Source organism: Lemur catta, chromosome 18 (assembly GCF_020740605.2).
Source record: "Lemur catta isolate mLemCat1 chromosome 18, mLemCat1.pri, whole genome shotgun sequence".
Classification (NCBI taxonomy): Eukaryota; Metazoa; Chordata; class Mammalia; order Primates; family Lemuridae; genus Lemur; species Lemur catta.
Window position 1 is genome coordinate 42,241,216 of NC_059145.1, and position 23,726 is coordinate 42,264,941.

Sequence of the window (23,726 nt, forward strand, 5' to 3'; positions counted from 1 at the left end):
ACGACAGGCATACGCCACCATGCCTGGCTAATTTTTTCTATTTTTAGTTGTTTGGCTAATTTCTTTCTATTTTTAGTAGAGGCGAGGTCTCCCTCTTGCTCAGACTGGTCTTGAACTCCTCAGCTCAAGCAATCCTCCTGCCTCGGCCTCCCACAGGGCAAGGATTACAGGCGTGAGCCACTGTGCCCGACCCTTGTAGCTATTCTTTTTGCAGTATCTACATAGTTGCCTCTGTAGAAGCAGATCAACTGATAATATGGGAAGTTCAGTGTCTATTACTATGACTTACTAATAAAACTGGAACTGTGATGTTTAAAAAAGGAGTAGTTGGAAAGAACCTATGTTAGCCAGTACGTAACAGTCCAGTAATTGACATGAAATCCACCTCCTTTTTGTCATTATTTTAAATTTGAATATAATTTCTCCATTTAAAATGATCCTCTCTGGTAAAACTGCTGGGTGGAAACAGTTTAAACATTTTAATACCTTTTGACATAAACTGCCATGTTGCTTTTTAAAAAGGTTTTGTCAATACATAACACTACTTAACGAATGACTTACCAGAATCAGGTACTTTTACTCCTTTCTTTGATTAGGAGTGCACAATTCCAGTGAACCAACCAGTAACCACTGGATTTTCCTCTCCAGATCTGTTGCTAATTCTCACAAGAAGAAACAATATTCATGCCTTTCTAAATAGCTGATTGAATTGTTGATATTCTTATAAATTGGAATATTTTTATATATTATCAATGGTAAATCTACAATATTTGACTTTTTCCAGTTTAAATTTATATGATCAAATTTATGTTTTGTATTTCCTCTGATGACATTAAACCACAGAAATTATCACCTTTCTTAAAATCTGATTTAAAAACTTATTTTTTTCTACTGAACTGCTAATATACTATATTCATTTATTTTGATATATGCTAAACAGTAGTAGTTTCCAAATTTTTTTAGCCATAAAACTTCTGGAAGGGGAATTTTATGTGGAAATTCAAATATAAAACACATAAAAGAGGACCAATGATTTTACTCCTAGGTATATACCCAAAAGAAATGAAATCAGGGAAACAGATACTTGTACATGAAGGTTCATAGCAACATTACTCACAATACCCAGAAGGTGGAAACAGCCCAAGTGTCCATCAACAGATAAATGGATAAGCAAAATGTGGTATATACATACAATAAAATATTATTCAGCTTTAAAAAGGAAGGAAATGCTGACATATGTTACAATACGGATGAATCCTAAGGACATTATTGGAAATTAACTAGACACAAAAAGACAAATATTATAAAATTTCACTTATCTAAAGTACCTAGAATAGGCAAATTCATAGAGCCAGAAAGTAGATTAGAGATTATCAGGGGCTAGGAGGTGTAGGATAATGAGGAGTCATTGCCTAATAGGTACAGAGTTTCTATTTGGGATGATAAAGAAGTTCTGGAAACAAATAGAGGTAATGGTTATACAACATTGTGAATGCATTTAATACCAGTGAATTGTACACTTAAAATGTTTAAAATTATAAATATTATGGTATGTATATTTTATCACACACACACGCTCAAAGAGTCAAAGAAAGACTATAGAAATATTCCAGATTAAAGGAGGCTATAGAGACATGACAAGTAAATGCATACCTGATCCTGGACTGGATTCTAGACTAGAGGCAAAAATGCTATAAAGGATATTATTGGGTCAATTAACAAATTTTGAATATAAATAAATTAGATAAAACTATTATATCCATGTTAGGTTAACTGATGTGGATAAACGTACCATGATTATATATAAGAATAACCTATTTTCAGGAAATATACACTAAAGTATTTAGAGGTAAAAGGGCCATGATGTATGTAACTTACCTTCAAGTGGTTCAGGGAAAAAATATGTGCGTGTATGTGGCCATGTACACACACACACATATATGGAAGGCGGAGAGAGAGACAGAATAAATGAAAATGGTAAAGTAAGGATATGAGTATTCTTTGTATTATTTTTATTTTTGAAACTTTTTGTAAATTTGAAAGTATTTCTAAATAAAAATTTTAAATTAAAAACTCTGGAAAGAGAATTTTATGTGGAAATTCAAATATAAAATAGATAAACATAGAACTATGATTACATAGGGGAATGGGGAGTCCTACCTACTCAGCTACCTCCCCTTGTGCACCAAAGGTCCCTGAGGCCTCTCTGTGGAGTCTAAGCAGTTAGAGCCACACCTTACACCAGTGGTATGGATCTAACTCTTTAGGGGTGTGAAACTTTCTAGGTTGCTATGCAGTTTATCTTAACTCATTTATTAAATGATTCCTCCTGACCTATCTATTCTTTTCTACTGATCTAAGTTTCTATTTTCACACCAATTTCCACAGGTGCTTGACAACTTCCTACTCTTATTCTTTGTTATAAGCCCTTATTTTTGTTCTATATTAGTTGTTTTAAAACTAAATTCAGATTATTTCTCCTGTGGCCATATTGGATCTTTACACAAAATTATATTTTGAGGAGTTTTGCATTTTTTTTGACACAATCTTTTCTTCCACATCTCATGTTATGAAACTATTTCTGGAATTTAATAGTTCACATCTAACCATATGTACCTTCTTGTTCTTGGCTATCACAATCCCTCGGTCACAAGTTTATTTCCATATAGGCTCCTATTACCTCTACCTTAACTATTTTCCCCTTGTTACAGTTAGATTAAGTCTTAGAAGGTTCCTCTAATCCTTAGGGAAATGATATCATCAGCAAAAGAAAACAATAAACTTGTCAGAGATTTTGTACTATGTGGCTTTGGTGGCTGTGTAAGGGTGACAAATATAAATAAAGATTGGTTCCTGCCCCCTTGGGGCTCATGTTCTAGTAGGGAGAGGGAACAGAAGCAAAGAATGAGTTGGGATTGTGGAATCAGAAAAGGGTATAATAGGAGGTAATCCTATTTCCTATGACTCAGCCTTGAAAGATGAATAGCTCTTTGCCATGGGGAATAGGGATGGAAGGAAAGGCATTCCAGGCAGAGAGTAGTGGCAGCAGTAGCACTGGAGTTATAACACAGCCTGGTGTGTTTAGGGAACTGCACAGAACTCACTGCATGGCTAGAAGGGGTAAGTACAAAAAGAGAAAGATGAAGAAGTAGGAAAAATTCACCCTCTGAAATATCCATTCAGATAGATTTCAAGGCTAATTAACAATACCCTTTTCTCTATCTTATAAATAAAATTTCTAAGTCATGAAAATATTAGTACATAAGGGAATTACAGTGTTTAGGTGGACTATAAGTTTTTATTAACCAAAAGACGATATTTTGGCCAGGCGCGGTGGCTCACGTCTGTAATCCCAGCACTATGGGAGGCCGAGGCGGGCGGATCGTTTGAGCTCAGGAGTTTGAGACCAGCCTGAGCAAGAGTGAGACCCCGTCTCTACTAAAAATAGAAAGAAATGATCTGCACAGCTAAAAATATATATAGAAAAAATTAGCCGGGCATGGTGGCTCATGCCTGTAGTCCCAGCTACTCGGGAGGCTGAGGCAGGAGGATTGCTTGAGCCCAGGAGTTTGAGGTTGCTGTGAGCAAGGCTGATACCACAGCACTCACTCTAGCCTGGGCAACAGAGTGAGACTCTGTCTCAAAAAAAAAAAAAAAAAAAGACAATATTTATTTTTAATCCTTTCTAAAGCCAACAGAGCCACTCTTACATAAGGCATTCAGTTTTCATACTTAGAAAGTACTGAATTTACTTTCAAACAATAGCACATTGTTTGAAATACCCACCCTAATAAATTTATACTAATCATTCAATTGTTTCATACCTGCACGTTGTAGCAAACACAGCTCATTGATGCTTATATATTTCTTAAACACATCCATGCAAATCTGTAAAAGTTATGAAAAGTATAAAATTACCTTTTTTATATTTCATAAGAACTATACAATTTCAATTCTATCTCTCTGCTTATTTCAAACTTTTAAAATCAATGAAAGCATAAGAATAAAGAAGTGATGTTTGGCTAACTTACAGATTTGAAGTACATACTGAATTCATTACAAAAACTTTATTTAGGTTATTTAAAAATAACCATTTACAGGTACACGGATAAACACACTGACCAATGTATTAGATCAGACTGCCCAGAAACAGACCCATTCAGACATAGTCAGCTGACTTATGACTTGGTGACACTGCAGTGCAGTGGAGAAAGGATGGTCTTTCTAATATATTTGATTGATTAGTTATTTTTTTAGACATAGGGTCTTGCTCTGTTGCTCAGGCTAGAGTGTAATGGCAGGATCATAGCTCACTGTAGCCTCCGACTCAAGGGCAGAAGCAATACTCTAGCCTCAGCCTCCTGAGTAGATAAGAGGATGGTCTTTTCAGTAAATGGTGCTGGGTCACCTGAAGATCCACATGGGGAAAAAATGTATCTTGACCCTCTTCTCACATCATAAACACAAATCAACTCTGGATTAGAGTTCTAAATGCAAAAGGTAAAACAATAAACTTTTAAAGGAAAAACACAGAACATCTTCATGATCTTAGCAAAGATATCTTTAACAGGATGTAAAAAGTTAATACCACAAAAGAAAATAATTGAGAAATTGAACTATATAAAAATTAAGAGATTTTGTTTCTCAAAAGATACTTTTAAGAGGGTAAAAGGCAACTTGTAAAGTAGTAGACATTTGCAATATATATATGTATATATATCCAGTCTAAGAACCTGTGTCCAGATTATACAATGAATTCTTGTAAATTGGTTCAGAAAAGGATAATCCCATAGAATATAGGCAAAATATCTGGATACTTCCAAAAACAGCATATCCAAATGTCCAATAAACACTTTGAAAAATGCTCAACTTCAATCATCAGGGAAGGCATCACACCCCCACCCCTAACCAGAACGGCTAAATTAAAAGGCTGATACTATCAAGTGCTGGTAAGGATATGAAGCAACTAGAATTTTCAGACATTGCTGGTGAAGAGAGTAATATGATAAAACCACTTTAGAAACCTATGTGGCAGTATCTACTCAGGTTGAACATATGTAGACCCTATGACCCAGCAATTCCAGTTTTAAGAATAACCTATCAGAATGTGTGCATATGTTCACCAAAAGACATGCAGAAGAACACTGATAGCATAATAATTGTAATACCAAATCTGAAAACCACCCAAATGCCCATCAACAGTAATATTTATCCACACATTAATTTTGATATACTCACACAATGGAATACTATTATACAATGAGAAAGACACATCTATAATTAAATAAAAAAGACAAATTTCAAAACTATTGAGCAAAATCCAGACATAAAAGAATACACATTATATGATTTCATTTATATAAAACACAAAAACAGGCAAAGCTCATCTATGCTCTTAGGAGTCAATGAAAATCTAAACTAAAATGCATGACTGAGATAGTTATTAAAATAATCTCTACTGCAAAGACTTTCTGTTTTACCTTTTCATCCCCTTGCTCAGGCACATGAGCAAACTTGCATTGTGATCGTTCACAACCACGTAACGTATTAAAATGAAATTTGCAGTATCTATGGGGTATCATCAACCCTAGGGGCTTCTGGAACACCTAGAGAATTAGAAAAATTCCCATTCTCTGTTTACTGCAAAACATTTACTATAAGCAAGTAAGAAAGCATTTGAAGCAACAAATATTAAGCATCCTAAACAGTATCAGGATAAATTACTTGCTCATTTGATAAGAAAAAATAAACTCCAAACAATACATATATATATACTTTAAATTTTAGAGACAAAGTCTTGCTCTGTCACCCAGATTGAAATGCAGCGGTGCAATCCAGCCTCAAACTCCCAGGCTCAAGCAATCCTCTTGTCTCAGCCTCTTGAGTAGCCCGGACTACTGGTGCATATCACTACACCAGCTAATTTTTCTTATTTTTTAGGAGATGAGGTCTGGCTATGGTGCCCAGGCTGGTCTTGAACTCCTAGCCTCAAGCAGTCCTCCCACTTTAGCCTCCTGAGTTGCTGATATTATAGTTGCAAGCCACTGCAACCAGCTTATATTTTTAAAAATAATGAAAATTTAGAGTGATTTGTCTGTGAATTTTCTCAGTTTTTTTACTGTAAAATATTCCATCAAGGTTATTCTGTTTTATATCACATTTTTTTAACAAGACTTTTTTAAAGAGAAGTTTTAGGTTCGCAGCAAAAGTGAAAGGAAGGTACAGAGATACCCCCTAGACTCCCTGCCCCCATACACTTTACATATTTTTAAAAGCTTATATATTCCCTCCTCCTTTTCATGTACCTGCCCCTACTCTTATAAAAAGTTAATTCTATTATAACATGCATCATATTTCAGATGCATTTATTAGAACCAAAATTTTCCTTAGCTCTTCTGATTAATAGAAAAAGGCAAAACTTTCCCCATAAACTGCTTTATATCTCCAGCTTTTTCTTTCATCACAGAGAACTCTTCATCCTATATTTTCTGTTTTGTATGTTCCCCCTCTGCTGCTTTCAACCTCTTATGTTATTTGTGAATATCCTCTGAGTCAATACTTATTTTCTGCCTCTTACCACCAGCCTCCATTCAAAATCCACAGAATGTCTAGAACTGCTTAAAAAATGATAGTAGGAGAAATACAACCAGAAGGGTCCACAGTATGAGTTTTATAAAATTATTTTTTTAAAAAGTAAAAGACTTACCCCTACATTTTTTTCCCTCCTAAATATTTCACAATTTTCAGGATTCTGCAGCTTTAGGACAGAATGTTTTCCTGGAAATCTGAAATCTAGAAATGATTTAGTATGACATTACGCACCAATATGTTACAACTTATTCCCTTCAAAACAATGAAATGGATGATCACTACTATCTACTTTAAAATTTCATTTTGGAATGTTCATGTTCAATTCACAGACTGTGCTGCCATGTGTGTTTCTGTGAAATATAGAATGATTTACATTTTAGGTACCCTTAAGTATTTCTAGATCTGAATTTAAAATTTTAAACTCACCACAGGCTGCAGATAACTTTCTTAAAAGCCTTATATAGCAGCATTCAAATGATAAGTCTCTAAGTTAAACAAATATTGCACACAATAAACCTTTCTAAGGGCAGAAAACTACTGACAAACCTAGATACTATGGATGGAACTGTGTTTCCTCCTCCCCTGCAAATTCACATGTGGAGGCGCTAACCCCCAGTATGACTTTATTTGGAGATAGGGCCTTTATATAAGTAATTAGGGTTAAATGAGGTCATAAGGATGGGGCCTTAATTTGACAGAATTAGCATCCTTGTAAGAATAGGTACCAAAGAACTCACCACACTCCAAGGAAAAGCTATGTGAGGACTTAGCAAGAAGGCATCCATCTGCCAGCCAGAAAAAAAGCCCTCACCAGAAATTAAACCCTGCCAGAACCTTGATCTTGAACTTCTAGGCTCTAAAACTGTGCAAAATAAATTTCTGTTGTTTAAGCCACTCAATCTGTGGTATTTTGTTATGGCAGCCCAAGCAGACTAATATACCAGGCATCATATCCCTTAATGTTGGTCTTTTAAAATGAGAACTAGGGCATTTAAAAATATTCTTTTCTAAAGATAAAAACAAATAAAAATAAAAGTGTTTTAAATTTTAAGTCACTTATTTTTTACTTTGGCAGCATGCAGATATAATCTGAAACAAGCTAAAGTTTTTGCTGCATAGCTTTGCAGTAACTTACATTATGAAAATTGTAAGGCTTTTTAAGATAAAACACATGATCATTGTGGGCATGCTGTGTAGTATAGTACACTACACTAGGCAACATGAAGTCAGTATTGGGAAGGTATAGAAAAGTTAGATGTGTACAACACAAGTGGTTTTATAGATTCTAAATTTATCCTTCAGTGTAGCTTATTTTGTTCAAAAGATTGTGAATTATCAAAAAGATTGGCAAATTCTAAAATACAAGTATACTTAATCAACATATAAATATTTTATGTATAACCTAAATTCCCTGTACTACTACTATCACATAAATACAAAAATTTCAGAAGTTGTCCCATTAAAAGTACTAAAGAAAGGCACACAAGCCTTCAATTTTAACATATACCACATTTGTTTCGATTTTTCTTTTTTAATCTTTTTTTGGTTTTGGTGGAATAATCTCCTATATACTTTCTATATCACCAAAAGCCAACAGGACTTTATAAAGAAAACAAATAGTACCATTCATCCAGGGCTTCAGTATTGTGTCTTCTTGATGACTACTTAGATTCAAAGGAGGTACTAACAAGCACAGAGGTTTGGGGATCAGTGCTGCTAATTGACATTCACCAACCACAATGTCTGCATTTCTAGAATCTTTGCTGTGTGAGCAGAAAAACCAAAGTCAGAATTTAAATGTATTTTTAAAACATTAAAGTAATGAGAATCAAATAAGTAGAAACATAACCTAATGCTATGTACATGCTACATACTATGCTATATATTATAGGCATATCTCATTTTATTGCACTTCACAGATACTGTTTTTTGTGTTTTTCTTTTAAACAAATGGAAGGTTTGTGGCAACGGTATGTTGAGAAATCTATTGATACCATTTTCCCAACAGCATGGGCTCACTTCATGTCTCTGTGTCACATTTTGGTAATTCTCACAATATTTTGAATTTTTTACGATTATATCTGTTATAGTGATCTGTGATTTTTGATGTTACTATTCTAATTATTTGGGGGCACCACAAACTGCACCCATATAAGAGGGCAAATTTAATTGGTAAATGTTATATGTGTTCTGACTACTCCACCAACAAGTAGTTCCCCCATCTCTCTCCCTCTCTTCAGGCCTCCCTATTTCTTCAGACACAACAGTATTGACACTAGGCCAATTAATAACCCTACAGTGGCCCTTAAATGTTGAAATAAAAGAGTCTCACATCTGTCAGTCTAAATCAAAAGCTAGAAATGATTAAGCTTGGTGAGGAAGGCATATCAAAAGCTGAGACAGGCAAGGTGTAAATGCAGAGGAAATGTTCTTGAAGAAAATTAAAAGTGCTACTCTAGTGAATACACAAATGATAAGAAAGAGAAACCACCTTATTGCTGTTATGGACAAAGTTTAAGTGGCCTGCACAGAAGATCAAACCAATCACAACATTCCCTTAAACCAAAGCCTAATCCAGAGCAAGGCCCCTAATTTGCTTCAATTCTATGAAGGCTGAGACAGGTGAGAAAGCTTCAGAAGAAAAGTTTGAAGCTAGCAGAGGGGGATTCATGAGGTTTGAGTAATGAAGCCATCTTTATAATATAAAAATGCAAGCTGAAGCAGCAAGTTCTAACAGGGAAGCTCTAGGAGGTTAACCAGAAGATCTAGCTAAGATCATCAATGAAGCTGGCTAAACTAAATAACAGATTTCAAATGCAGAGGAAATAGTCTTCTATTGGAAACAGATGCCATCTAGCACTTTCATAGATAGAGAGGATAAGTCAATGCCTGGCTTCAAAGTTTCAAAGGACAGGCTGACTCTTAGGGGTTAATGCAGCGGGTGACCTTAAGTTGAAGCCAACGCTCACCATTCCAAAAATCCTAGGGCCCTTCAGAATTACGCTAAATCTACTCTGCTTGTGCTCTCTATAAATGGAAACACAAAGCCTGGATGACAGCACATCTGTTTACAGCATGGTTTACTAAATATTTTAAGCCCACTGTTGAGATCTACTACTTAGAAAAAAAGATTCCTTTCAAAATATTACTGCTCATTGACAATGTACCTTGTCACCCAAGAGCTCTGATGGAGATGTACAAGGAGATTAATGTTGTTTCCATGCCTGCTAACACAACATCCGTTCTGCAGTCTGTGGATCAAGGAGTAATTCTGACTTTAAAGCCTTTTAAAGAAATATTTCATAAGGCTATAGCTGCCAAAGATAGTGACTCCTTTGATGGATCTGGGCAAAGTAAATTGAAAACCTTCTGAAAAGGATTCACCATTCTAGATGCCATTAACAACATTTGTGAAGCATGGGAAGAGGTCAAAATATCAACATTAACAGGAGTTCGGAAGATACTGATTCCAACACTCATGGATGACTTGGAGGGGTTCAAGACTTCAGTCGAGGAAAGAACTACAGATGTGGTGGAAACAGCAAGAGAGCTAGAATTAGAAGTGGAGCCTGAAGATGTGCCTGAATTGCTGCAATTTCATGATTAAACCTGAATGGATGAAGAGTTGCTTCTTATGGATGAGCAAAGAAAGTGGTTCCTTGAGTTGGAATCTACTCCTGATGAAGATGCTGTGAACATTATTGAAATGACAACAAAGGATTTCAAATATTACATAAACTTAGTTGATAATGCAGCAGCAGGGCTTGAGAGGATTGATTCCAATTTTCAAAGAAGTTCTACTGTGGGTAAAATGCTATCCAACAGCATTGCATGCTACAGAGAAATCTTTTGTGAAAGACTCAAGTGATGCGGCAAACTTCATTGTCTTATTTTAAGAAATTGGGCCGGGCGTGGTGGCTCACACCTGTAATCCTAGCACTCTGGGAGGCCAAGGCGGGAGGATCGCTCGAGGTCAGGAGTTTGAGACCAGCCTGAGCAAGAGTGAGACCCCGTCTCTACTAAAAAATAGAAAGAAATTAACTGGACAACTAAAAATATATAGAAAAAATTAGCCGGGCATGGTGGCGCATGCCTGTAGTCCCAGCTACTCGGGAGGCTGAGGCAGGAGGATTGATTGAGCCCAGGAGTTTGAGGTTGCTGTGAGCTAGGCTGATGCCACGGCACTCTAGCCCAGGAAACAAAGTGAGGCTCTGTCTCAAAAAAAAAAAAAAAAAAGAAAGAAAGAAATTGGCACAGTCACCTCAACCTTTAGTAGCCACCACCCTGATCAGTCCACAGCCATCAACACCAAGGCAAGAACTCCCACCAGCAATAAGATAACAACTTGCTGAAGGCTCAGAGGATTGTTAGCATTTTTTTTCTAGCAATAAAGTATTTTAACATTAAGGTATGTACTTTTTTCACATAATGCTATAATGTTATTGCACACTTAATAGACTACAATAACGTACAAGCATAACTTGTATATGCACCAGGAAATGAAAAACTTTGGGTGACTCACTTTATTGCAACATTTGCTTTATTGTAGTAGTCTAGAACCAATCCCACAACATTTTTAATATCTTCAATAAGTTGCTCCTGACTTCTTAGCTAGAAAACCAATACTTGTTAAATGGTTGGGTAGCAATGGGGTAGTGTGGTTAAAACTGGGGCAAAATATTTTTGATCATGATAAACAAAAGGTCTGAGGAGGAGCGAGGCTGACGTTCTAATCCAGAAAAGGTCATCCAGTTATTCTACTGAAAGTGTAATGAAATGGATTATAAATTATTCTTCAGGACAAGTATATGTAATAAACATATATGGGTCTTTGAGAGCTTCCTCTGGGGAGAAGGTCTTAGAAATGTTATTGTTCCAGGGTTGCTGATTTAAACAGCTTTAACTGTATTCTAATATGTGAAATCCTATATAACCAATTTTACAAAAATTTAGAGGTTATTTAGGAAAATAAATAACAAATAAGGGGGAATGGGGGAAGTACTTCAGAGATAACTAGTAGATACAAATGAAGAACTTTTTAGGGGAAAGACTTATACCAACACTCAGATCTTTTACCTTAAAGACAATTCTAATAAGTTTTTTCAACTGGGGTTTCCTGGGCCAAAGAAGAGTAAAAATAGAAGAGGGGCCCATATTTACAACAGTTGAAACATTGTCGCGTTGGTGTAATTTAAAATTTTCACACAAAATATTTGCTTCCCTCCCCATCTTGGGATATCATTGCTCTGTGTAATCAACATAATTCCCTCCCCCACAAAATAAAACAAAAGCAATAACATAAAAGAAAGAAATAGGAATTATGGAATTTTATAGATGGAAGAGATTATCTAGAAAATTCTCTCATTTTTGATTGGATGATTGAAGCCCAGGGTGATATAGTAAGTTGCCCAATGTCACACTTCTGATCACTATGATACAGCCAAGTTGACGATAAACTTTTGTAGGATGCAATGACACTTAAGTTTATAAGCAAAATGCTTCAAATAGAAAAAGAAAAGTAAACCTTGTCATTTTTCCTTTTTCTTTAGGATCCCCAAATGGTCATGAACCATACTGGACTTCTACGCCAATCTAATTCTTACCTAGCCTTTCCCTTAACACAGTGGTTCTCAAACATAAGCATGCATCAATATCAGTTAGTGGCCTTGTTGAACACAGACTAATGGGCCCCATCCCCAGAGTTTCTGATTTAGTAGGCCTGGGGTGGGACTATATAATTCCCACTTCTAACAAGCTCCCACGTGATACTGCTGCTCCACGGATCACACTTTGAAAACCACTGCCTTAACAAAAGGACTTGAACATGTCCATCACCTGTTGTGCTTCACTTCAACAGTAAAATGAGGGTAGAGGACGGATCAGATGATCTCTAAGGTGTTCTCCAACTCTAAATGCAGTGGTTTTATGGTCTAGTGAGTGTGCTGTAACTCTCAGTACTAATCATTGCATCTGTATAAGATCCTTGCAAACTGTCATGTTCATCTGATTTCAGCCACTCTTTCCTTCATAAAAGGCATGCACATAAATCCTTTATTTTTCTAATTTCCTTTTTTCACTACTTATCTTTTATCAAAAAATATTTTAATGGCTAAAAAAACTTAGTGAAAGCTTGAAGGAAACTTACAATACCCCTTATATCTCAGTGCATCTGACACATCAATTAAATTCTACCCACACATGGTTTATGGTAGCCCAAGCATTTATGCAGAGAATGAAAAACACAAGATACAAATTAGATAAGTGACTACTTTTAAGTTATGTAATTAAAAATTGTTACAGACCTTTTGCAAACTTCATGAACATTTTCTTTTTCTTCTTTAATAGTTACTTTGTCTGAAAATCTATACTGTAAAGAGATTATTATGGTTACATAAGTATATGTGAATATCTCTATTACATATTAAGCTATAAGGCTTACCAGATTTATAAGAATGTGTCAGATGCTAATTATACAACTAGCTTATGGTCAACCTTAAAAACAATGCTACTCTGCATAATTTAAAATACTTCGCTAGGCTCAGTGGCTCATGCCTATAATCATAGCACTCTGGGAGCCTGAGATGAGAGGATTGCTTGAGGTCAGGAGTTCAAGACCAGCCTGAGCAAGAGTGAGACCCCCATCTCTACTAAAAATAGAAAAAATTAGCCAAGTGTGGTGGTGTGTGCCTGTAGTCCCAGCTACTTGGGAGGCTGAGGCAGGAGGATTGGCTGAGCCCAGGAGTTCAAGGCTGCAGTGAGCTATGATCACGCCACTGTACTCTAGCTGAGACAACAGAGCAAGACTCTGTCTCAAAAAGAAAAAAGAAAAAGTCTTAAAATACTGAATATTGACTTAAAAATTTCCATTGGTGCTTAAAAGAAAAATATAAGTCAATCAATATGATTTCCAGCTTTTAATATCACCATTAATTATATGAACTACTATTTCAAATTATTATGGACAATTAAAGTTGTGGAGTTTTTAATTCAGAAAAAAAGCTTTGAGTGATTTTTATTTTCAGGTGATATTTATGAACACAAACAGAATTTATTTTTCATTAGAAATATTTAAATTTATTTTAAACATAACTAAACATTTTGCAAGCAGCTTTTTTGGAATTATGATTTTCTAATCATAACAAAGTTATACATGCTCAAATATTATGTTAAACTTAAAAAACAGGCATCAACAAAATAAACCCTCAAATCCCCTATCACTCCAGCAGTCAGAGATAACCACTTAATATCTGAGTTTATATCTTCCTAGTCTTTTTTATAGTACATAATCAAATTTTAAAATAATAGTACCACATTGTATAGTAGTCTCCCCTTATTCACAGTTTTTGCTGTCCAAGGTTTCGCTTTCCAAGTTTTCAGTCACCTGTAGTCAACCAGGTGACTGTAATATTCAATGGAAAATTCCAGAAATAAACAATTCACAAGTTTTAAATTGTGTGCCATTCTGAGTATTGTGATGAAATCTCAGGCTCTCCTGCTCCATCCCACCCACAACATGAGTCATCCCTTTGCTCAGTGTATCCATACTGCATACGCTACTTGCCCTTCAATCTCTTAGTAGCTGTCTCAGTTATCAGATTGCCTGTGGCAGCATCACAGTGTTTGTATTCAAATAACCCTTATTATTACTTAATAATGGCCCCAAAGTACACAAGTAGTGTGATGTTGGCAATTCGGATATGCCAAAAAGATTCTATGCTGAGATTGCTAAGATCTATGATAAGAATGAATCTTCTATCTATGAAATGATGAAGAAGGAAAAAGAAATTCATGTACAGTATATATAGGGTTTGGTACTATCCGCAGTTTCAGGCATCCACTAAAGGTCTTGGGACATATCCCTGGTGAATAAGCGGTACCACTGTATATACTATTAGAACTCTTAGAAAGAAAACCACATGCTGGGAAAACTGGATAGCCACATGTAGAAGACTGAAACAGGACCCACACCTTTCACCTCTTACAAAAATCAAATCACGGTGGATAACAGACTTAAACCTAAGGTGTGAAACTATTAGAATTCTAGAAGAAAATGGGAAAAACTCTTATAGACATTGGCCTAGGCAAAGAATTTATGAAGAAGACCCCAAAGGCAATCATAGCAACTACAAAAATAAACAAATGGGACCTGATCAAATTAAAAAGCTTCTGCACAGCCAAAGAAACTGTCACAAGAGCAAAGAGACAACCTACAGAATGGGAAAAAAATTTTCGCATGCTACACATCTGATAAAGGGCTGATAACCAGAATCTATTTAGAACTCAGGAAAATCAGCAAGAAAAAAATCAAACAACCCTATCAAAAAGTGGGCAAAGGACATGAATAGAAATTTTTCAAAAGAAGGCAGAAGTACGGCCAACAAACATATGAAAAAATGCTCAACATCTCTAATCATCGGGAAAATGCAAATCAAAACCACAATGAGATATCACTTATCTCCAGTGAGGATGGACTTTTTGATAAAGAACCTTTATCAAAAAATACCTTTATCAAAAAGTCCCAAAACAATAAATGTTGGCGTGGATGTGGAGAGATAGGAACACTAATACACTGCTGGTGGGACTACAAACTAGTGCTACCTCTGTGGAAAGCAATATGGAGATACCTTAAACAGATACAAGTAGACCTACCATTTGATCCAGCAATCTCATTATTGGGCATCTACCCAAAAGAACAAAAGACATTCTATAAAAAAGACATCTGCACTCGAATGTTTATAGCAGCACAATTCACAATTGCAAAGATGTGGAAACAACTCAAGTGCCCATCAATACATGAGTGGATTAATAAAATGCGGTATATGCATACCATGGAGTACTACTCAGCTATAAGAAACAATGGTGATCTAGCACCTCTTGTATTTTCCTGGATAGAGCTGGAACCCATTCTACTAAGTGAAGTATCCCAAGAATGGAAAAATAAGCACCACATGTACTCACCATCAAATTGGTTTCACTGATCATCAGCTAAGAGCACATTTAGGAATAACATTAATCGGGTGTTGGGCAGATGTAGAGGGGAGGGGATGGGTGTATACATACAGAACGAGTGCGATGCGCACCGTCTAGGGGATGCACACGCTTGAAGTTCTAACTCGGGGGGGGGGTGGGCGCCAAGGGCAATATACATAACCTAAACTTTTATACCCCAATAATATGCTGAAATAAAAAAAATAAAACTTCAAACTCCAAAAATAAATAAATAAATACCTCAGTTAATTTTGCCAAGAAAAAAAAAAAAGCCAATCAAAGGCCTTCTGTGCCAATGTGCATTTCTAGACAGCAATGCAAGCTGGTCTTATTTCCCCTAACTCCAGCTATCCCAGGCACACGGTGCCTAAGCTGCTTCATTAGGCAGAACCAGCAAAGATAGCCCTCTGAAATGGTGTGCCCTTCATTCTAAATAAAAGAAAAGCACTTCATTTTTTTTCCTTCAAAAGGCAATGAAAATTGCTGTAGCTTAGCAAGAGGATAATGGAAGTGCATCACTAGGCTGTGACAGGGTTCAGAGTTGTATTATACCGTGTCCCTTTCATGAATGCGACTTGGGACTCCTCAACAATTCCTGAGATTTCACCCACAAAGAAGATTCTACATCCCTCCCTCTCCTCATCGACTCCCACCTCATCTGTACCGAACATCATGTTCCCAGAAAACTTCCCTCAGAAATTGTAATTTTCTGATTAATGTTATACTGTGAGAAGATTCAAAATGGTTGAGTAGGGCACTATTCCCCAAAGAACCATAATTGTGAGACAACAGTGTCCAAGCCTGAATTTTCTCAGTTATGTGTAAAATATCCTATTTTAAAAGCTACTTTTTTGAGTAATTATTATGACTACAGGGGCTAAGTTAGGAAAAATAAAATTTGTTGAATCCTTTAAAAAAAAAAAAGAAAGAAAACCACAAAAATCAACTGAGGAACGTGAAACATTAACAAATGGAAAGATCTACCATGTTCCTGGATGAGAATATTAAAGGTAATTATGTTAATTCCCCCCAAATTTATACATTTAAAAACCTACTTTACAATATGAGTTCAAAGCACTCTTAAAAGAATATTTGAGAGAGAACCACCAAAAATATTTTAGATTTATACTACATCTTAGTATCATTTAAAACAAAACTTCCTTACTATTTTCACTTTTCAAATAATTGACAGTATGATATACGTGGAAGAATTTAGCAATCAATGAAACAAAAGAGAAGTAAAGGGATAATTCTGTACATGAAGATTTGAAAACATTAAAGATGGTATTTGAAATTTATGATGAAATGATTCAATAAATGGTAGAACAAGTGGCTAGTTGACTAGACAGAAAAAAAGCTCGGTTCCAACTTACTATATGCCAAAATAACTTTCAGGTTCATTAAAGATTTAAATATAAAAAATAAATTCCAAAAACAGCAAAAGAAAGTAAAGAAAGTAGTAAAAGAAATAAAATATATAAATGGGTATTTATATGATTTGGAGGGTGGGGAAAGCCTAAGCATGACATCAAAGGCAGAAATCATGAAGTATGATATCAATAGGTTTGACTACAAACATTTTAAATATTTTCAAATGTAAGAGGATAAGAAGTACAAAATAGCCATTTGCCAAAATAAAGAAAAAAAGGAAAGTTACATTGTTTCTACATTCTTTCTTCCAACATAATTTTAGTTTGATAAAAAAATTTAAACATAATAAACCATAAAACCCTAGGAGAAAAAAAATTTGTTGTTTTTTTTTTTTTTTTTTGAGACATAGTTTCACTCTGTTGCCCTGGCTAGAGTGCAGTGTCATAGTCATAGCTTACTGCAACCTCAAACTCCTGTTCCCAAGCAATCCTCCTGCCTTAGCCTCCTGAGTAGCCGGGACTATAGGTGCATGCCACAATGCCTGGATAATTTTTTCTATTTTTAGTGGAGAGAGGGTTTTGCTCTTCCTCAGGCTGGTCTCAAACTCTGGGCCTCAAGGAATCTTCCTGCCTCAGCCTCCCAGAATGCTATGAGTACAGGTATGAGCCATCACACTTGGCCAAGAAAATTTTTTATCTTGAAATGGGGAAGGGTTTTTCTAAATATAACTCATAACTCCTATTATAAAAGAAAACTGACATATTTGGCTAAATAAAAACAAAAGGTTTCTGTAAGGTGAAAAGCTCCTAACCCAAGTAAAAACAAATGAAAAACAAGAAAAAGCATAGCAACATATGACAATGAACAAACATGTTTAATATATGGACAATTCCTGTAAGTAAAAAAAGATCAAAATCCCAGAAGAAAAATGGGCAAAGAACATAAACAGGAAGTTTATAGAAAAAATATTAATGGCTTTCAAACATGCTAAAAGATGCTTAATTAGACTCATAAGGGAAACACAAATTAAAAATAAAGTCATTTGTAAAAATAAGCAGATGGACAAAAATTTTAAAAAAATCAATAATGAGAAAAAATAAAAATAAAAAAAAAATCAATAATGAATTGGTGAGTACATGGGGAGAAAACAGTACTCTCACACAATGTTGTTGAAAGTATAAATCAAAGCAATCTCTATGTAGGACAATTTGACAACTCCACTTCTAGGAATTAATCCAAAAATGCTTGTACATATGCAAAATGCCTTATGCTCAAGGATGCATAATGCAGCAATATTTAAATAGCAAAAAAATGGAAACAAACCAAGTGTCCATCAATACAGGGACTTGTTAAATACAGTATATCCATACAGTAGACAATTATACAACTATAAAAACAAGGCATCATTACATACATTGAAAAGAAAAAAACCTCCATTATATATTAAGGTAAAAAAAAAGACAAAGAACAGTATGCTACCATTTGGATAAAATTCAAAAGATCAATAGGTCCACTTCGAGAAATGGCAGAGAATCTCCTATTGGGGTAACCCTTCTGCAGATAACAAGTATAGACCCTGGATAAAATACTTATAAAATCCTCTACCCGAAAACCCTGAAGAGATATGAAAAACATTCAGAAAGATGGAATGGCACTGGCTGTCTTGTTTTTAATGGTTTTATATTAAAGGCAGGCTCTAGATGGAACTACTTGTGGAGGACAATATGCCCTACTAACATGAAGAACCAGACGAAAAAGTTTGGGCAAAATCAGAAACTGGAAATCCTGGAACAGGAAAAGCCTAAGAGGCAAAGCCCCCAAACATGCTTATAAACTTGGCCCAAATCTCTAGCTGATCTCTGAACTACACATATGTAAGGCAGATTCCAAAGAGTCCAGCTAAGACTAAAAGAACAGAACAAAGATTTCAACTGACTCCTATTGCAGGATAGTGATCTGGAGGTTGAGTTCACCCAAGTTAAAACCTATGCATGCCACTATTATATACCGCATAGCTCAGCAATTATAGCCCATTTATCCCAGAGAAACTAAAACTTAGGTAAAAAGACCTGTACGTGAATGTTTATAGATAGCAGTTTTATGTGTTAGTAGCCCCAAACTAGAAACAACCTAGATATCCATCAATGAGCTAATAGCTAAATAAACTGTGGTACACCCGTACCATGGAGTATTACTAAGCAGTAAAAATAAACAAACTATAGATACATGCAACATCCTAGATGAATATCCAGAGGATTATGCTGGGTGAAAGAAAAAACAATCTTATAGAGGTTACATACTATATGATTCCATTTGTACAACATCCTTGAAATGACCGCATTATAGAAATGGAGAACTGTTGTCCAGGGTTAAGGAGGGGTTGGTGGGGAAGGAGAGAAGAAAGGTGTTTCACTATAGAAGAACAACATGAAGAATCCTTGTGGTGATGGAAATATTCTGTGTCTTGACTGTATTAATGCCAATATTCAGGTAGTGATACTGTACTATAGTTATGCAATATATCACCACTGGGAGAAAGCAAGAGTTCATGAGATTTTTATGTATTATTCTCACAACTGCATGTGGATCTAGTTATCTCAAAAAAAATTAGGATGCTGCTAAAGCAGTATTTATGAATAAGTTCATAGCACTAAATGACTCTATTAGAAAATAATAAAGGTTTCAAATCAATGACCTCAGCTGCAACTTTAGGAAACTATAAAAGGATGAACAAATTAATCCAAAGCAAGCAGAAGGAAATAAAAATCAGAGCAGAAATCAGTGAAATTAACAAAGAAATAGAGAAAAATGAGTAGAAGCTCATTATTTTAATAGAGAAAAATGAGTAGAAGCTAGTTATTTTAGAATTGTCAATATAATTAATAATCCTCTAGCCAACTTCCTATGAATCTACATTTATTACAAAATGCTAAAATTATAGAGATGGAAAACAGATCAGCAGTTGCTAAGGTTAGAGATGTTGGGCGGAAGGAGCAAGGGTTGACCATTAAGAGGTAGCATAAAGGAGATCTCTCTGATGATGAAATAGCTCTTTGATTGCAGTGGTGGCCACACAAATCTGCACATTTGATAAAATACAAAGAACTACATAAACACACATTGTATCAATATCAAATTCCTGCTTCTGAGATTGTATTTTAAGATGTAATTATAGGAGAAAACTAGGTGAAGGCTACATGGGCTCTCTCTGTACTACCTTTGTGACTTCCTGTGAATCTATAATTAGTGTAAAATATTAATAAAAGTTTTTTAAAAAACGTACACTAATGCTTTAACTATCTGGGGCTCATCAAGCAAGTACTACCATGGTAAACCTGAAAATTATTACATATGGATTCTGGGTACACTGATACATAGGAGAAAAGAAATATGGTCTCCAGAGAAAACATATATATATGTAGTGGGAAATAAAAGATCAATAAGGAATAATTTCTAAAATTTCATAGACAGCCGTATATAAGAGCAGAAAAGAAATAAAGAAGTAGGACAGGAATATATCCTGTAACTCAACCTATTTACCATCAAATGTTCCTAAAATGTAAGGAGAGAGAGACACGAACAAAAGTTTGTTAATTCTCAAATCTGGGTGCCAGGTATTTTATTTCATTGTATTTTTTTATTTTATAATTTTTTATTTAAAAAAAAATTTTTTATAGGGGGTCTTCTGGTGAGGACTGGAAACCTGCTAGACAAATTCTAAAAGGGCTGTAACACTGGTGCCACGTATTTTAAAGGCAAATATTATTGACTAGGTTATGTATTTTCTAAAGTACTTCAGAAGTACTTTGTGAGTACTTTGAAGGGTGAGTACTTTGAAGCCTACCATGGTATTATTATAGAAGAATAAACTAATCATCTTCCTTCCCTTAAACAAAACAAAGAAGTGTTACCATACTAGGAAGCAGCTAAATGATTTCTTTTGGATTATTTTTTTTTCTTTCTTTCCTTTTTTTTTTTTTAAGGCTGGTCAAGTGAAGCAATGGGAGTGGAGAAGGAACAAAGGAATCTGTAACCGGTTGTGATCAATAATTTGGATATACCAAAATTTGGTATATTCCAATAATTTGGAAATACCACTGCACTCGGATTATTTTTAAAAGAATTAATACTGAAGAGTCTACATTTTTTTTTTTTTTTTTTTTTTTTGAGACAGCGTCTCACTTTTTTGCCCGGGCTAGAGTGAGTGCCGTGGCGTTAGCCTAGCTCACAACAACCTCAAACTCCTGGGCTTAAGCGATCCTACTGCCTCAGCCTCCCGAGTAGCTGGGACTACAGGCATGCGCCACCATGCCCGACTAATTTTTGCTATATATATTTTAGTTGGCCAGATAATTTCTTTCTATTTTTTTAGTAGAGACGGGGTCTCGCTAGAGTCTACATCTTTAAAACATTTACAGTGTTAAGAACTCAGTGAATTCTGGTAAACATCCAAATTCCATCCTTGCAGGCGTGAATGAATTAACACTTCTCCTCATACTTAAGTAGAATAGAGTACAAGTTGTTTCTTCTATTTTTTAATGGTTTAAACAAGGGTCATCAAGGTATACCCTAAAGGCTGCCTATTTTTTGTAAATTAAAGTTTTATTTGAACACAGTCATCCCTATTTGTTTAAATACTGCCTATGGCTTCTTTTACACTACAATAGTAGAGATAAGTAGTTACAGCAGCAATCCTATGGCCCATGAAGCCATACAGATATTTACTATCTGGGCCCATTAAAGAAAAAGTTTGCTGACCCCTAGTGTAGAGTCAAAGGACTCTGCTGTGTGACCCTGGACAAGATACTAAGTCTCAGTGTCCTCATTTGTAAAAGGAAGTAACAGTAGATGTATGTACAGTGAAGGATTAACTCAGCAAGTCTAGGTTGTCCATACCCTTCACATTAAACGTTTGGCCCTTGACCTGCTCATGAGAGGTAACTTCTAAGCCCTTGGAATATCCTGCCTGATAAATGTGTCTATGTCTACCTGGGAGAGACTGGGGTTACATCAGATGGTCTATGCTAACAATGTGATTTACCGTGGAAACTTTGGGTCATACAGTATCAGCTTGACCTTTGGAGGGACTAGAGACTGAGTGATTAAGGTCAGTCATGGAGGTAGTCAGCCATGCCTTTGTGACTGACTCCAGATAAAAACCCTGAACATCATGGCTAAAGTGAACATCCCTGGCTGGCAATACACCAAGTGTGTTGCCACACATGACTCTACTGGGAGAGAACAACTGGAAGCTCGTGCCTGGTATCTCCTGGATTCTGCCCTATGTGCCTCTTGCCTTTGCTGGTTTTAATTGGGATTCTTTTAACTGTAATAAACTGTAACCATGAGTATAACAGCTTTGCTGACCTCTCTGAATTCTAGCAAATCATTGGACCTACAGGGGTTTGGGGGACTTCTGAACAGCACATCATTATTATTATAGGAATAAAATGTGATGATTCATGCTAGGTGTTTAGCAGTGGCTAAAGGCTCAATACATGTTGTCTGTTATCATCAAATCATTAAGCAAGTGCTTTGTGAGATTTTTATTCTTGTTACAGGACACTTCTAGCACTTAAAGACTATTTTCAAATGAGGTTCACATTTGCTATTCATTCAACAATTTGTGTTATTACTCTGTATTAGCCACTGCTCTAGGTGCTAGAGATTCAGTAGTAAAAATGGATAAAAATATTTCCCTCCATGGAGTTTCGTTCTAGCAGAAGAGACAGAGATAAACAAAAATAAGTAAATGTATAGTATGTTAGATCATGGTCAGTGCAAGAAAGGTAGATAATGAAATGCTGGGAGAATGGAAAGCACTGAAATTTTAGGTTGGATGGCCAGGAAAGATATCCTGAGAACATGAAGTATAAATAAAGACTGAAAGCAAATAATAGAGCCAGGTATACCATTTTCTAGGGGAAAAACATTCCAGGCAGATGAAATGGCAAGGGCAAAGGCTCTCAAGTGGGAGAAAGCCTGGTATGTTCTAAGAAGAGCAGAGGCTAGTGTGGTAGGTGCTAAACAAAGGATAGTGGTAGAAAAGATTGGAGAGGTAACAAGGTGGGGAAGGGAGACAGAGGATAGACACAGGACCTTGTTGGAACTTTGGCTTTGACTCTGAATGACACTGGAAGCCATTGGAAAGTTTAAAACAGAAGAATGACATGATCTAACTTATTCTGTGTAGAGAATAAACTACAAGAGGGCAAGATTAGAAGCAGGAGATCTGTTCAGAGGCTACTGCAGTAATTCAGGCAAGATGATACTGGCCTGGACCTGCATAGTATTGATGAGGGTGATGAAAAGTGGACAGTTTCTAGACATCATCTGAAGATAAAGTCAGCAGGATTTCCTCAGTCTGCATATGGAGTGAGAGAAAAAGGAAGTATGGAAATTCAAGGTTTTGGGCCTGGGAAATTATAAAGGATGGAGTTAGCAATAACAGAAGAAGGTTACAGGAAGAGCTGGTTGGTGGTGGGGGAAGATTATAGCAGGAGTCCAGTTTTTAACATGTTCAGTCTGAGATGCCGAATTGGATATCCAAGTGGAAAAAGCAGCTTTGCAACTAGACAAAAAGGTCTATGGTTCAGAAAAGAAATCAAGCTGGTGATATAAATTTGAGAATTTTAGCACATAGATGGCATTTAACACAGTGAGATTGGATGAAACCATCTAGGGAGCAAATCCAGGAGGCAGAGAAGAACAGATTCATGGTCTGGGCTCTGGGTCACTCTAACATGCAGAGGTCAGGGAAATCAGGAGAAACCCGC

The 23,726-nt window shown here is 35.8% G+C and overlaps 1 protein-coding gene and 1 non-coding gene across 2 annotated transcripts in view; both read right to left on the reverse strand.

Moving 5' to 3' along the window:
- TOPAZ1 (testis and ovary specific TOPAZ 1) overlaps positions 1-23,726 on the reverse strand; it is an 83,924-nt gene that overhangs the window by 45,341 nt on the left and 14,857 nt on the right. Inside the window, exons 5-9 of the mRNA XM_045530478.1 lie at positions 12,894-12,958; positions 8,215-8,354; positions 6,707-6,792; positions 5,481-5,606; positions 3,825-3,888 (exon numbers count right to left, since the gene is read on the reverse strand). Of these exons, the coding sequence (XP_045386434.1) occupies positions 3,825-3,888; positions 5,481-5,606; positions 6,707-6,792; positions 8,215-8,354; positions 12,894-12,958 (481 nt within the window). The remainder of the gene's footprint in view (positions 1-3,824; positions 3,889-5,480; positions 5,607-6,706; positions 6,793-8,214; positions 8,355-12,893; positions 12,959-23,726) is intronic.
- On the reverse strand, positions 20,627-20,687 carry LOC123623686. The gene has a single exon (XR_006729975.1). It is a non-coding gene; the product is annotated as a U7 small nuclear RNA (small nuclear RNA).